Source organism: Candoia aspera, chromosome 18 (assembly GCF_035149785.1).
Source record: "Candoia aspera isolate rCanAsp1 chromosome 18, rCanAsp1.hap2, whole genome shotgun sequence".
Lineage (NCBI taxonomy): Eukaryota > Metazoa > Chordata > Lepidosauria > Squamata > Boidae > Candoia > Candoia aspera.
In genome coordinates this window covers 8,468,946-8,483,629 of record NC_086170.1, presented here as the reverse complement: position 1 = coordinate 8,483,629, position 14,684 = coordinate 8,468,946, and the positions used below count along the sequence as shown (strand labels likewise).

Here is a 14,684-nt window from a genome sequence, read left to right as displayed (position 1 = left end):
CCATCCAGCTCGGCAAAGGCTGAGTGGAGCCAGGCTGAAAAGGTAGTGAGCAGAAAGCAAACTGGAACAAAAGGTATGAATCGCACCACCTTCCTTTTTCTTTTTTTTGGAAACCGGCTCTTTATGGCCCATTATCTCCCCTTCCTCTGCTACTGAGCACCGGGATTGAAATGCAAAGGAGCGCCCAATGAGCCTTTATTTTAGAAAGGGTCCAACTCTCCAGGGAGGCGCGCGCGCGGTTCACGGACTCAAGCTTCTAGTCCTTATGGCAGAGGAGACAAACTCGCCCGACCCATCGCATCCCCTCGGCCTCAGGGGAAGCATCTCGAAAGGCGCCCGAATTGCCAGGTAACTCCACGCCGGCCAAGCGGGGGGGGGGAACCTCCTTTCTTTCCTTCCTTCCTCCATTTTAGCAAAAGTAATCTCAAGCTGGCCGGCACAAACCTGCCGGAGGCGCCGGACTACATCCCCCGGCATGCCCTGCGCGCGGCCGGCCGGGGGGACAGGTTGAGCCACGCCCCTCCGGCGGCCGCCTCCAACGGGCGCACGCGCCGGGTTGGGGACGCCGAAAGGGAACTACGACTCCCAGCAGGCTCCGCGAGCCGCGCAGACGCACCAGCAGCAAGTAGAGGCGGAGCCCAGGGGGATCTCCCCCTAGTCTGGCAGGGCGGGGCTCCCGCTCTCCCCGCCCCCCCCCCCAACCCGCTGCCGGTACCGGGAGGCGCCGCCGGAGCAGCACCCGCCATGGACTCGGACTCCTGCGCCTCCCCGCCGCCCCCCGAGGTGAGCCCCTGCCGCGGCATCCTCCTCTGCCGGGCTGACACGGGGACCCCCCCGGCCACGCCCACGGAGATGGGGTGGAGAACGGCCCCCTCCTGCTGCAAAAGGGCCCCCCCGCAGGCTTCCTGGAATGCAACGGGGGGGCGTTTGCAGGGGGGGTCAGCAGCAAGAGACCCCCTCCGCGTCTCCCCCCGGGGGGCTTCTTCCCTCCCTCTCCCCTCCTGCCCTTTTTGCAGCGATAAGGCGAGGGCGGGGGGCGGTGACCCCCCCTTCAGGCCCGATCGGGCGCCCGCTTTCTCGCGGGGGACAGAGGCGGCAATGGCTCCGTCCCTTTGCGAGGGTCCCAGCTTAGCCGCCGTCCCCCCCACGCGAGCCCGGGGCGGGGAGGGGCCGGCAGCAGAGGTGGGTGGAAGCCGGCGGGGGGGGGCGGAGCCGGGGGTGGGGGGCGCCTCCCGCCCGCAAAACGCAGCCCCCTTGGCCAGCTGACCGCGCGACCCCTCCCCTCGGGAAAGTTTCCCACCGCCGCCGCCGCCCCCGCCCGCCCTGCGCCTTCCCCGCCGCTGACGCCCCTGCCGCCGCCGCCCGCCCCCCCCCCCGCCTCTCTTCGCAGGATTTTCCCCCGAGCTCCAAGCGCTGCCGGACGGTGGAGGATTTCAACAAGTTTTGCACGTTCGTCCTGGCCTACGCGGGGTACATCCCTTACCCGCACGAGGTGGGGCCTTCTTCGCGGGGGGGGGGGGGCGTTGGGGAGGCTGGGGCGGACCCTTGCCCAAAGAAGTCCCCTGGGGCAGGGCTGGTCGCGGGGAGCGGGAACCTGTCCCGGGGCAGCCAGCAAAGATGTCCCTGGTTCTTCTCCTGCCAACAGCTGAGCAGGAGGGAGGGGGGGTTAACTACTTCCCCAGCTCTTAAAGGCTTTATCTAGGGCTCAAAATGTAAAGCAATTAAGAACAAAGATCGCATTTCCTGCAGGGTTAAAAAAAAACCCAAGAGGCGCAATAAAGATTAAGGGTATGTCAGCCTTGAGAAAGCGTCCAGGAGTGTGGGGGGGGATGTGGGCCGGGGCTTTAAAGCGGCCACATCTTTCCCAAGATTGCACAGACAGAAAGGGTGGCTGCCCCACCCCGATCCTTGTGGTGCTTGAGAAACCATCCAAAAACGGGGGAGGAGGTGGGAAACATGGGCCACGGTCAAAGACCTTTAAAGCAGCCCTTTAAAGCAGCCGCATCTTTCCCAAGATTGCACAGACAGAAAGGGTGGCTGCCCCCCGCCCCCCCCCCATCCTTGTGGTGCTTGAGAAACCATCCAGAAACAAGGGAGGAGGGGGGAAACGTGGAACTCTTTAAAGCGGCTGCATCTTTTCCGCGATCTGCCAGGATCCTTGGAAAAGCTGCATCGGCTTTAAAGAGCCGCAGACAGGCGGTGCCCTTCTCCCCTTGATCTGCTGCACTTTCTAAAGAGGAAGAACTGTGGCTCTCGGAGAGATTTGAAAAGTGGGCAGGTTCCCTCCAGGCTTGGGGTTTACAATTTTCCATGTTCAGCAGGACGCATCCGAGTGGAGCAGCGCCAGCTCCCCCAACAGCACCCGGGGGGCCATTGACAGCGATGGCGGGGAGCCCCCTTTGGGCCACATCGCCCTGCCCGGGAAGGCCCGGAAGAGCTTCAGCCAACTCAAGCACGGGAAAGCCTATTCCTCGCTCTACCAGTGGACGAAGCCCAACGGCTTCCTGGTGAACAGGAAAAAAATGGAGAAGATCCGGAAGAAGAGGCGGCTGGTGAGGAAGGAGGCCCCGGGCCCGGTGCCCGCCCCAGAGGTGAAGTACCCGGCGGAGGAAGAGTTGCTGGAGCGGGAAGGAGAAGAGCCGTACGCAGAGACACCACTGAGCCCATCCTCCGAAGGGGACGCTCGGTCCTCCACGGGGCGCGGCTCCGCCTGGGACTCAGACACCCCGTCCAACCCGCCGTACCCGGCCCCGGTGCCTGAGGAGCAGGGCCTCGTCCAGACGGTGGGCAAGCGCACCATCATACGGCAAGGCAAGCAGGTGGTCTTCCGGGACGAGGATGGCAGCGGCGATGACGAGGACATCATGGTGGATTCAGGTGATCCTCGGGGGTGGCTGTGCCCTTGCCCTCGGAGCCCCGTGCCGAGATGGGGGGGGTGAGAGAGAGGGCACAGACCCTTGGAGCAGGGTTTCTCAACCGTGGCCGCTTTAAGGTGGGTGGGCTTCAACTCCCAGAATCCCCCAGCCAGCCATGCAACTGGGGCCTCCTGTAGTGGAACCCAAGAGGTTCCCCCTTCTGAGGCTTAGCTTCCTCCCCCCACTTTCTCCCACACTTAAGCCCCTTTTCTCGACCCTGCCAGATGACGACTCCTGGGACCTGGTCACCTGCTTCTGCATGAAGCCCTTTGCCGGGCGCCCCATGATCGAATGCAAGGAGTGCCACACCTGGATCCACCTCTCCTGTGCCAAGATCCGCAAATCCAACGTCCCTGAGGTCTACGTCTGCCAGAAATGCCGGGATTCCAAATTCGACATCCGGCGCTCCAGCCGTTCCCGGACGGGCTCCCGCCGGCGCTTCCTGGACTAGCCGGCTGGAGAGCGCGCGACGCAAAACGGGCCGGGTGCGCAAAATTTGAGATTTGACAGGGCAGCGGAACACGGGTCGCAGTGGAGAGCTTGTGGGAACTGAGGTCCTCTGATCTTCTGGATGTCCTGATTCCCCACTGGAGGACGAACTAATTCAGGGCCACAAAGGTGGGGAAGGGTGGGTAGGACAAGAGGCTTTATGGGGCTGGGCGGTCCTCCCCACTTCCTCTTTTGTCTTGGAAGCACAAAGGGAATTAACCGGTTGCTGGGAGCTGACCAGTTCCCCCTTCAGGGAGGGAGGGAGGGAGATGCAAACAGGCCGGTGATGGGACTGGGAGATCTCTAAGGGACTTGAGAAAGGCACAATCTAGCCTCACTTGAAGCACAGATTTGGAGATCAGCTGCCTTGGACCGTTCTAAGGATTTATTCCCCCGGGAGGTCATTCCAAAGATTTGCAAGCCACTTGGTTCTGGAACCGCTTCCCCCAAGCTGAGCTTGGAAAGACGGGAACGATGCAAAAAATCTTATTTTGACAGCAGGTGCACTGGGGACGGGGGAGCCCTCCCATCTGGCAGGTTCTCTCCCCCCGCCGAAAAAGCCAACGAGCTAGAATTCGGCAGATTCTGACTTCCGAGCTCTAAAAGGGAATCGACACCTGCCAAAGAGGGGAGCAAAGTTTTTCCTGGTGCTTCAAGAAGAGCGGAGGTCCTTAAAGCTGGACAGTGGGATGAGGCCAAGGGGCTACAGAGGGGTTCGGCTGTAATTTGGCACTCCCTTTGGACTTTTTAAAGAGACTGCCCTGCAGCTCCTAAGATGGGTGGGTACAGAAAGTGGATGGAAAGCCCCTAATTCTTGGTAAGTAAGATATTCCTGGTCTTTTTCTGGTGTTGAGGCTTTGTCCACTTCCCAAAAGGCTGTAGGGAGAACTTTTGCAGAGCTAAAGGTATATTCTGGCTTGGTGTCCGGGTTCCTCCAAAGGATTCCCTGCAAGACACATTAGGATACCTCGTCTTTGCCATCTGAGGCCAACATTTCTGGAAAGGAACCAGCCAGCCAACCCACTGGGAGATGTCTGAGTGTCTTGTGTGGAAGAAAAGCTTCCATTTTATTTTGGGACTCCACGCTCTAGGACTGCTTTTCAGCCCCCTTCTCTTTTGGTTGTCCACGCTCCAGGCGGGGTCCCCTTGGCCCAAACCGCTGGATCTTTGGCAGCAGAAACAGCTGCGCGTCAAGGGTCCGTCTGCGTACAATCTGTTGAAGAGCTTTAATTTTTTTAAAAAAATTAAAATTATTTGTTTTATGGAAAGGGGCTGCTTGTCTGACTTTGAATTCGTCCCTCACTGGTCTGCCTGCTGCGTTTGTTCCTTCCCCCCACCCCAAAGAAAGGCTTAATAGTGGAAGGGAGTCAGGTGATAAATAATTTGGGGTATAGCACTCCCATTCATAAATCAATTTCTTCCTTTAGAGGAGCGATACAACATTGATTTCTGGATTATCAAACCGACTGGATGTGGCTATTTAATTTATCTTGCACATCCGTCACTGTACTTAACTCTGGTTGATGCTTATCCTCACATTGCGGGCAGAAAAATCCCCGGAACGCACACCACCATTCTCCTCTGCAGGGCTGTTGTGCAATCGCAACACGGAGGAAGAATCGGGCCCCCGTTTCTTAAAGAACGCCTTGCGATAAGCACGGTGCAAAACGTGTCCTTTGGAGTCGCTCAAAGACTCGGTGGAGTTTTTAGTCGAGGGCTGGCAAGGAAAGAAAAGATCCGAGGTTTGCAGACCCGCTTCCCCACCCCGGAGTCTTAAGCACAGGTGGGAGCAAGGCGGCCAGGAAAGCCTCACCGTGCAATTACCCAGGACCCCGAGCATGTGCAAAGAGGCCCCAGCACCCTCGCCTTTCTGCAAAGAGGGCGGGGCAGCAGAGACTCCCGGGGAGGGGCCAGCGGCGGAGCCGGGCCGGCCAGGGGGAGGACGCCCCGGCCGCCATCTTTGGTGAGGGCACTGCCCCTTTACATCCGGCAGGGAAGCCGGCCGGGCGGCTGAGCACCGACGCCCGTGAAGGCGAACCCGCTCCCATCCTCTGGGTGGCGAAGCGCACACGGCGACCGGAAGAGGGGGTTGCGCCACCCGTTCCTCGCTCTACCTCTATGCCTCTTGTTGGCGCGTGCGCGGCCCTTCCAGGCTCGAGAAACCAGAGCGTCCCACGCAACCCGCCATGACCGGCTCCGAGGCGGAGCCCACTGGGCTCTAGGAATGCGGGGCGGAGGGGAGACGCGCAGGAGCTGCCACGTGGAAACGGGACGCGGGCTAAGCGGAAACACTTCTCCAGTATTTAAGACGGGGGGGGGGGGAGGGACCCAATAATCGAAAACTAATCGAATCGGAACACTGAGCCGGTTGGATTTCTGCCAGCCACCCTAGTGAATACAGCCTCCAGGTTCAGTGTGCGTGGACTTCAATTCCCAGAATTCCCCAGCCAGCTGGCTGGGGAATTCTGGGAATTGAAGTCCACGCATCTTAAAGCGGCCAAGGCTGAAACACACAGTTCCATGTAAACAGTGTAAAACTGAGCAACCTTAGATGGCGCAAGTCACCCCTACATTGCACCAGGGCTGATTTGGAAAGCTGTAAGTTAACACTCCTGCACACTTCCTCTTCACAATTATTCCACCACTACCCTGGTGCGTACTGGGGGCTGCTAGTCCCACTTCCTGCTGGCCAGCTTTCCCCAGGAGCAGCTCCATCTACGAAGGGGGCATTGCGAGAACCTCTATAGGATTCGTGCCAGCTCCTGGTCTCGGGCACACGCCCATGCTCTCTAGCGTGAATGTTTTAAAGAAGGGGGATACCCGCCTTTAAAGTATTTTAAATGTCGAGGTATGGGTTTTGTCTCTGGGTGATCCGGGGAAGGGCCAAAGAATAAGCTTTAGTTTGCAAGCATGCAGCCAGCTGGCCGGCCTCTCGTTCCCTTCCTCTACCCACAGTGAACTGTCTCTCGACGCAGCAAAGGCCAAAAAGAAAATCCAGCTTCCCACCCCCAGAGCTCCGCATGGAAGGCTCACTTCAATGCCCTCTTTCCAATGGATCAAATAATTTTGGCTCCCTGTGCCAACTCCATGATTTAGACGTGCCTCCACCCAACATTCACCTTACTGAAAAGCGCCACGGCTTCGCAGCGCCGTGTGAATCCACGCAGAGATTTCACCCCCTTCTCTTCCGGCGACGCCGTCCAAATTTTCCTCCTGGGCATCCGCTCCCACCCGCCTCACACAGACTCCATCCTTCACAAAAGTGGGCTGTTTTATTGTCCTCGGATGTTACAGAAGAAACTAGAGGGGCCCCCGCCCTCGGGAGCTCAATTATGGGGATGGGGGGGGGTCAGAAAAGCACCGTCCGTCAGCAGAGACAGAGCCCTCGAGCAGCAGGACCCAGGGTTGGCCTGGCTCCTGCGTGACGAGCTGGCGGTGCCGGGTGGCGGCGAAAAGGAATAAAACAGCCCCGCGCGGCTTTGCACAGGGAATCGTTAGGATTATCGGAACCAAACGGTGCTATTACTCCAGCAGCGTGAGAAGAAAGGGATTCCCCGGGTGGTGCGTGAACCCAGACACCGTTGCCTATGGAAGGGACGCGTTGGGAAAATACCTTGTTTCGGAGCTGGCCCAGTGTGGGGCAGCACCGGATTTAGACAAGAAGAAGGGCGCAGCCAGCAGGTCCCGGCTTTGGGGCATCGACGTTCGTTTTTCTCCAGCTGAGGGTGGCTGTAATTCAGGGAGCTTTCCCAAATGGAACTGATCCGCAAAGGAAGGGGAGGAGAGGCTTAAGGCCCAAGAGCCGCATTCTGCACAGGTGTCCAGTTTAGCCTCCCCGCGGTCCACACAGGCCTCTCCACGCTGACCCTCAAGAAGCTGGCTTCTCGCTCCCTCTTCCACCCTTGGTGGTGGCCGCTCTCTCTGCCAGCCTTCCTGCAGCCTTTAACTGCCCAACAAGAGGATCAGACTTCTCCAGGAGGGAAGGCTGAGCCCAGCAGAAAGCATTTCCGGTCGGCGATGCTCCGATTGGTCCCCAAACTGGTTTGTGGCTAACTGCCCCTCGTTCCCCTTGCGTGCTCTTACCCTGCTTGGCACGCCAGAGAGATGAGAGGGACAAGGCCTACCCGCTGGGCATCGCTACCAGAGGCGGGAGACACATGGAGGCTAAAGAAATGCATGCAGCCAGGGCGCATCTGGATTCCAGGACAGCTGGCCAATTGAGTGGGAAAGCCCGGCCCTGTTCCTGCTCGTCTCATCCCCCAACGCCACGGGTGCAAAGCCACTTTTTCTCTAGGCCGTGAAGTAAGCTGCTCCTCCACAGGCATGAAGCTGTTTTCAAATCCAGAACAGGAAAACGGATGCCGTTTCTGCTGACCCGGGGCAGAACGGAGCCCCCCCGCCACTCTTCCCTGCTGCATTAGCTGTCCATGTCGATCCGGTGAGCTGTTGGCCAAGAAAGCGAGGGAGGAGAGAAAAAGAGATCAGGGCATTCGATCCAACCTTCTCCCCTCTCGCAGGGCCTCATCTCCACCGACTGAAGAAAATATTCATTTCAACCTGACCACAAACTTCACCCACGGGTCAGATCTCAGCTTCACCTGCCAGCATTCCCAGATTGTTAGTTTGAACCAGGGTTTCTCAACCAGGGTTCCAAGGGACCCTTGGGTTCTGCGAGAGGTCACTAAGGGTTCCCTGGGAGATCCCGATTTACTTAAAACATTATTTCCAATTCAGGCAACTTCACATTAAAGAGGTAAGTTTCATTCTTTATTTTCAGTTTAAGGACACTGTTCATGCATCTAGCCAGGCCAGTGCATGAAACCAACAGAATAATTTTGTAATGAAAATTTGAGCTGGACTGTGCAGGGGTTCCCCGAGGCCTGGAAAATATTTCAAGGGTTCCTCCAGGGTCAAACAGTCGGGAAAGGCTGGTTTGAACAGAGAAACTATGCTCACAGAGAAGGGATCCAGGGAGTGGGGGGAAATACTGGATTGCAACTTCCTTCTAAATGCTTTGGCGTCAGGCCAAGAATGCGCTAAAGTTGTTGATGATCTCAAAAAGGAGAGAGTCAGGGGCACTGAACAGCAAATTCAGTTCAAGGGAAGTAAGTGTCAAAGGGGGTCCATTAGCAGGACAAACCCCTCTAATTTTACATAAATTTACATTCATATGTTGATGGGGTCCACAGAGGTCATGACTGACCAGGAATGCAACTTTAAGAAAACTTTAGGAAACACCAACGATACAAGATTGGGAGACCAAGATCGGAGAATAAGCTGGGATGGAAAAATGGACTGAATATTTTCATAACAGAAGACTAAAGTCAAGTGGGAATAGCTCCCTTCCATGCAAGGAATCACACAGCAAGACAAGTTAAGACAGTCTGAACGAGGTTTTGGAAGAAAAAGAGAAACTGTTTAAAAAACAATGAAAACGGTCTATATAGAATAATTGCAGAAGTCTAAAGCACAGTATAAAAATACACTTAAGTAGGAGTTAGCAGCCAGGGGGGAAAAACAGAGGAGGAAAAAGGAAGAATAAAAGAAAGAGGCTGCTTGAATGCGTTTTCTTATAGGCGCAATTTTTTCCTCTCTGTTTTTTAAATTAATTTTTCTTAACCGCTGTTTAAATCTCTCCTTCTGAACTCTCACTTCTACCCTCACCTCGATGTAAAGATTATGCAACAGGGATGCAGAGATCATGATTCCTTATGAAAAGAAAAGAATAATACACTACAATACGATACAATAATAAAAATCAAATCAAACCTCCCTTCCCAGGTATACAACTCACATTGCTTTGGTATCCGAAGGGCCTCGTTGTCGGCTGACATCACTTGATGGAGGACGCCACGGAACTGGTAGAGCACCTTCAAGTTCTTCTCTTCCCCGACGCAGGGGTCGTAGAACCCAGGAAGGCCAGCCTGCGGAACCAAGCACGATGCCAGGCTGAGCGGAAGGCCCGCTGCGAGCAAGACTCCCCTCCGCCCCCGGGGGGCCACGGGAGAACGGAGCTCCGGCGCCAGCGCAGCGTGTCTTCCCAGAAGAGTGCAGACCCCTCGCAGAACGTGCCCCTGCCTCTCCCCGTCCTGGCACCGCCCTCACCTTGGACGCTTCGGTGAGGATGAGCTTGGAGTCCTTCACCAGGCACTGCAGGGGCACCGTCACGTCTATCACCTTGGCCTTCTCGTCCCGCCTGCTCTGGTCGTTGACAAACTTCCCGTACCAGGCATTCACGACGATCAGGCCTTTGAGGAACAAGAGGGGCGAGGCGGTCAGACTGGCCACCGGGGAACCTTTAGCCAAACCCAGGCCTGCCCGTCCTGCCACAAAGGAGCAGGTGGCAGCGCCAGTCGGGATCAAGGCTGAGAGAGGAACAGAGCGCCGGAGAGACGGAGGCATTGCTTAGGGTGACTGTTCTTTTCCTGGGCTTCCATCGTGTGTATTTATTACCTGGTCGTATTTGAGTTTTTAACTTCTGTTAGCTGCCCAGAGTTGCTGTCGCAAGGTGGGTGCCCATACAGGTAGTCCTCGCTTAACAACCATTCATTTAGTGACGGTTCGGACTTACGACAGTGCTGAAAAAAATGACTTATGACCGGTCCTCACACTGTTGCAGCATCCCTGCAGTCATGTGATCACGATGTGGGTGCTTGGCAACCAGTTCGCATTTATGACCGTCACAGCGTCTCATGGTCACGTGATTGCCATTTTCGACCTTTCCGGCTGGCTTCTGGCAAGCAAACTCAACGGGGAACTGTGTGATTTGCTTAATGGCTGCGTGGTCCGCTTAACCACCACAAAAAAAGAGGCCGTGAAATCAGGTCAGATTCACTTAATGACCGCTCTGCTTAGCAACCACAATTCTGGTCTCAATTGTGGCTGTTAAGCGAGGGCTACCTGTATTGCAACTGCATCCTTCCAGTTCCATTTGCCTAGGTGCAAGTTAGGGCGGGTCCCAACAGAAACGTGCCCCTCATAATTCCACCAGCAGGAAAGGGAGGGAGGAACGAGGAGGAGGAAACCAGCCTTTACGCACCCATCTTGGCTTCTTCAGCCTCAATGATCCTCCGGACGGATTCTTGCATCAACCGCACCTACAGAGCAGAGGATGTAGCAGAATGAAGCCCCAAATTTAATGCTGCTCCAATGCATAGTGGGCATCTCTTGCTTTCAACGGGGTGTTATTATCAAGCCAAGAGTGGGCCTCTGTGTGGCCCCCCTTGTTGGCTTCATTGTGGGCTGCTGGGGGGCCCCTGAAGCCTGCCTCGAGTCTCCCTTTGAGAGAGAATGCGGCCCCACGAGCAGTCCTGGGTGCCCCAAGGATGGCACATAAAACACCTTTGCTGCGTGAGCTGTGCTGGGTGCCAGTTTGCTTCCGGGTCCAATTCAAGGTGTTGGTTATCACCTTTAAAGCCCTCCGTGGCATGGGGCCAGGCTACCTGAGGGACCGCCTCACCCCCATCACATCGACCCGTCCCACCCAGTCAGGCGGAGAGGGCCTGTTACGGACCCCGTCTGTGAGAGACGGCCAATCGGCAGGGCCCAGGAGGCGGGCCTTCTCTGCCACGGCCCCTGCCCTATGGAACGCTCTTCCCCCAGAGGAGAGGCAGGCCCCCTCTCTCCTGGCCTTCTGGAAAGGGGTGAAGACCAGGCTCTGCCATCTCGCTTGGGGTGGGAAGGGGGGTAGTCAATCCTGGGGTGGTTCCTGTGTACTTATGAACTTAAATCAGAACTTTTAATATTGGCATCCTGGATGCTAATCTATAACTATATCTATCTATCTCTATCTCTATATCTCTATCAAGAAGTACTGTTTCCATTGTATTTTAATCTGTATTTATTTTTAGTTTTATTGTAAACCACCCAAAGTTGCTCTTTGAGTGATGGGCAGTGACAAAATTCAGGAAAAATTTTTTTTAAAAAAAAGCCAGACCCAACATAATTCTCTGGCCCAGATGTGTTTGGCAACAGCCCAAGGGAACTTGGATCTGTCCTCCAAGCATTCCTGGCTCGAATGCTGACGCCCTCCAGATCTCAGATGACTGATCCATCAATCAAGACCAGCAAGGAAGGCAAACTTTTGGCGCTGGGCTAAAATCAGGCCTGCCAAGGTAGCCCAGCGCAGGAGGAGCCCAGGGCGAGAACTGAAGAGGGGCGGACACTTACGGCAGCCTCTGCTTCCTGCTTCTTCTGCAGGGTGTCACTGGAGGTGCTCTCTCGCTGCTTCTCCAAATCCCTAATGGGAGAAAAAGGGGATGCCCTGGGATCCGGATCAGTTCCTCCCTCCCTCACTCATTGCCCACCCCCCTGGATGTTGGCCCCACCAGGCACATGGTTATCCCTGGCAGTGGCATCCTCAAGCTAGCCCTTCGAGGTAGGCCAGGTCAAAAAATTGACCCCTTAAGGCAGTGTTTCTTGTGGCTGGCTGGGGAATTCTGAGAGCTGAAGTCCACACCTCTTAAAGTTACCAAGGTTGAGAAACACTGCCTTAAGTACCACAGGTAGTCCTTGACTTATGACCATTCGTTTAACGATGGTCCGAAGTTACAATGGCCTCAGAATGGGTGCTTTACGGCCTGTAAAGCACTGCTGAGCATCGCAAAATGTTACACACACACATGTACACACAGGGTTACATGATCACATTTCAGGCACTTGGCAACCGACTCACATTTACAACTGGTTGCAGCATCCTGCGGTGACGTGATTGCATTTTGCAACGTTTTTTGCCATTTTCTGGCAAAAAATGCCCATTGGGGAAGCTGGGTTCGCTTAACGACTGCCACAGAAATTGTCATAAAATTGGGTCCGCAACAACTTACGATGGAAATTCCAGTCGCAACTGCAGTTGTAAGTTGAGGACTACCTGTGTCAAACTCTATTGCTGTCGGGGATAACAACTGAATTTTGAAAGTCCATCCGTTTCCCTCTCCCCTCTCTCAGGCCACACAGAATCGAGGCTGGCTTGTTTGCGGCTTCTTCCACTCACCGCTTTGCAGGGCTGGCATTTTGTTTACCGTCTTTCTCACCTGTTAAGTGCTTTGCTTTTTCTGCCTCCCTCTGCCCCGGGCCATGATCCGGGGAAGACGGGAAGAGAAAAGCTGGAAAGGGCCCAGGGGAGGCTCCCTGGGCTTTCAACAGCAGGAGAACCTCCCGCTGTGGGCTGCCCCCCGTTAATAAGCAAGAGAAGTGCCTCGGGCCAGGCCAGGGACCCCAAGTCTGGCTCCTTCCCTCCCCGCCTGCCCTTGGTGTATAGGAACGGCCTCCCCCATTCTCTGAATTGAGGACTGTTTCTAGCCTGGCCAGAATCTGGCCCTTGCCCTCATCCCTGGTGGTCAGCTTCACACGGACGTGGGGCTTTGCACAGAAGACCCCCTTCAAATCTGCCTGCAGCTCTGGGGCGCTCACCTCTCCTTCTGTGCCCTGAGATAGGGTTGGACGATCAGCCGATCCATGGCGAAGTAGAAGACAAGGGGCCCCACCGTGGCGTAGAAGACGGCGCTGGGCAGCAGCTGATCGGTCAAGTGGATGGGGAAGAAGTAAGTCTGGCTGGCTCTGTTCAGCCTGGAAGGCAGGAGGAGGAAGAGGACTGACAAATTCTGCAGCCAGAGCAGGCAGTTCTGCATTCACATTAGCCAGTGGATGTTCAACCCATAGAAAATTCTGCACACTGCAATGGCAGGCCCTTAGAAAGCAGCCAGGGATTTGCCCCCCTGCATCCATGGGTGTAACGGCATGTGGGAATGACCTTGGGAGCCAGAGTGAAGAGATGCTTCCTAGGGACCAGTCAGATAAAAGAGAGCTTAGCCCACAGCTGCATAATGGGCAGAGCAAGAGGCTCAGGAGGGACCCTCCCTAGTTTCTTGGGCTGGAAAGGAGATGGGGAAGGGAGAATTGTCTCTTCAGCCTTGCAAGATTCTGTCAATGTAGCTTCACAATAAAGTAGAATTAGCTCATCTGGTCGTGTTTCCTGTCTGGTCTACCTCGTAAGGGTGACATCATGTCTCTGTTTCAGCTTCCTCCCGCCTGAACTTCAAGAGGCTCTAACACAGTAGAAATGCGGAAGATGGCATTTCTACTTTATCGTAAAGCTACACTGCTGGAGTCTTGCAAGTCTGAAAGTACAGCGCTCCCTCCGTCTCCTTTACTGCCCGAGAAACCAGGGAGGGCCCCTCCTGAGCCTCTTTCCCCACCCATTATGCAGCTGCAGGCTCAGCTCCCTCTTATCTGACCATTCCCTAGGCAGCATCTCTTCCCCTTTCTCCCAAGGTCATTCCCACATACCATTACAGTGAGTCGCCCCAAGGGTGTGAATGAATTCCTCCTTGCGCCTCACACAAAACATGGAGCTCCAGTTTTGGAGCATGGGGGCTCTCTGAGATGCCACTCCATTCCTCCCTGAGGCTCTGAATGGTCAGAGTCAGAACCAGCAGGGGCATAAGGAGCCTGCAGACCTAGCAGATGCCCAGCTATGCCAACCAGTCCTGGCGTTTACATGCAGCTTAGACCTGTGCCCCCCACCCTGTCAGTTCCAACAAGAACGAGCAGAAATGCAGGAAGGGTGGCAGGAGGCCATGCGTCCCGAGCCCTGGGCACCCAACTCACTTGATCTTCAACGAGACGCCCTGGGGCACACCGACGCTGACCGTGGCACCGAGGACACTGTGTTTTGAGATCTTCCGCTCGGCCCCGTACTCCACGATGGTTCCAAAAAAGCCAGCCCTGGAGGGAAAGAATAAAGGAATGGCAGGTTTTGTCTCTCTGGGCCACCAAGGATAGGATAGCGCTGATTTATGGCGACTGCATCCCGCCTTTCAGTCAGGTGCTAAGGGTGGCTGACACAGCCTTCGCTTCTCCAATTTTTCTCCGAGAGGAATGGGATGGAGGGGCACTAGACAGGGGGCTTCCCCAGTCCTGGTCCAGCACCTTCCCCGCTACCCCACACTGGCTTTTCTTGATTCAGGGCAGCCCTGAAAGGTTTTATTGCACCCCAATCCAGCCCCGGGCCTTGCTGGCCTCCCCTGCCCTCTGGCTTCCTTGATGGTGCTGAATCCCTGAGCCACGTGCTCCCCCACAGGGAATCTCAGAGAACGTCTGTCTATCCTGTTTCGAAGAAATGCCCTGGAAGAAAATCTGAAGCTTATCTGTTACTGCTTCTCCCTGACCAGGAGGGAGAAGGGTCCTCCAGGTTGCTCCATGTTCTATTTATTCTATTCATCTCACTTAGGACTGAAAAATAATATTAATTGGGATCGCTGATTGCCCTTGAACTGTATT

At 55.6% G+C, this 14,684-nt stretch overlaps 2 protein-coding genes across 3 annotated transcripts in view; one reads left to right on the top strand and one right to left on the bottom strand.

Annotated features, from left to right (window-relative positions):
- The first annotated feature begins 694 nt into the window (after positions 1 to 694).
- On the top strand, positions 695 to 4,638 carry PHF13 (PHD finger protein 13). 2 transcript variants are annotated; one of them, XM_063317507.1, is made up of 4 exons: positions 695 to 783; positions 1,391 to 1,492; positions 2,319 to 2,877; positions 3,140 to 4,638. In XM_063317507.1, exons 1-4 carry the CDS (start codon positions 745 to 747, stop codon positions 3,364 to 3,366), a joined length of 927 nt encoding a protein of 308 aa, XP_063173577.1. In that variant the 5' UTR covers positions 695 to 744; the 3' UTR covers positions 3,367 to 4,638. The 2 variants fall into 2 exon arrangements, with proteins under 2 accessions (XP_063173577.1, XP_063173578.1); XM_063317508.1 differs by having other exon boundaries at positions 2,322 to 2,877; positions 3,140 to 4,637.
- A 2,019-nt stretch (positions 4,639 to 6,657) lies between these two features.
- DNAJC11 (DnaJ heat shock protein family (Hsp40) member C11) overlaps positions 6,658 to 14,684 on the bottom strand; it is a 62,805-nt gene continuing 54,778 nt past the window's right edge. Inside the window, exons 10-16 of the mRNA XM_063317506.1 lie at positions 14,013 to 14,129; positions 12,816 to 12,971; positions 11,574 to 11,643; positions 10,444 to 10,501; positions 9,510 to 9,652; positions 9,199 to 9,328; positions 6,658 to 7,847 (exon numbers count right to left, since the gene is read on the bottom strand). Of these exons, the coding sequence (XP_063173576.1) occupies positions 7,822 to 7,847; positions 9,199 to 9,328; positions 9,510 to 9,652; positions 10,444 to 10,501; positions 11,574 to 11,643; positions 12,816 to 12,971; positions 14,013 to 14,129 (700 nt within the window). The 3' untranslated portion in view covers positions 6,658 to 7,821. The remainder of the gene's footprint in view (positions 7,848 to 9,198; positions 9,329 to 9,509; positions 9,653 to 10,443; positions 10,502 to 11,573; positions 11,644 to 12,815; positions 12,972 to 14,012; positions 14,130 to 14,684) is intronic.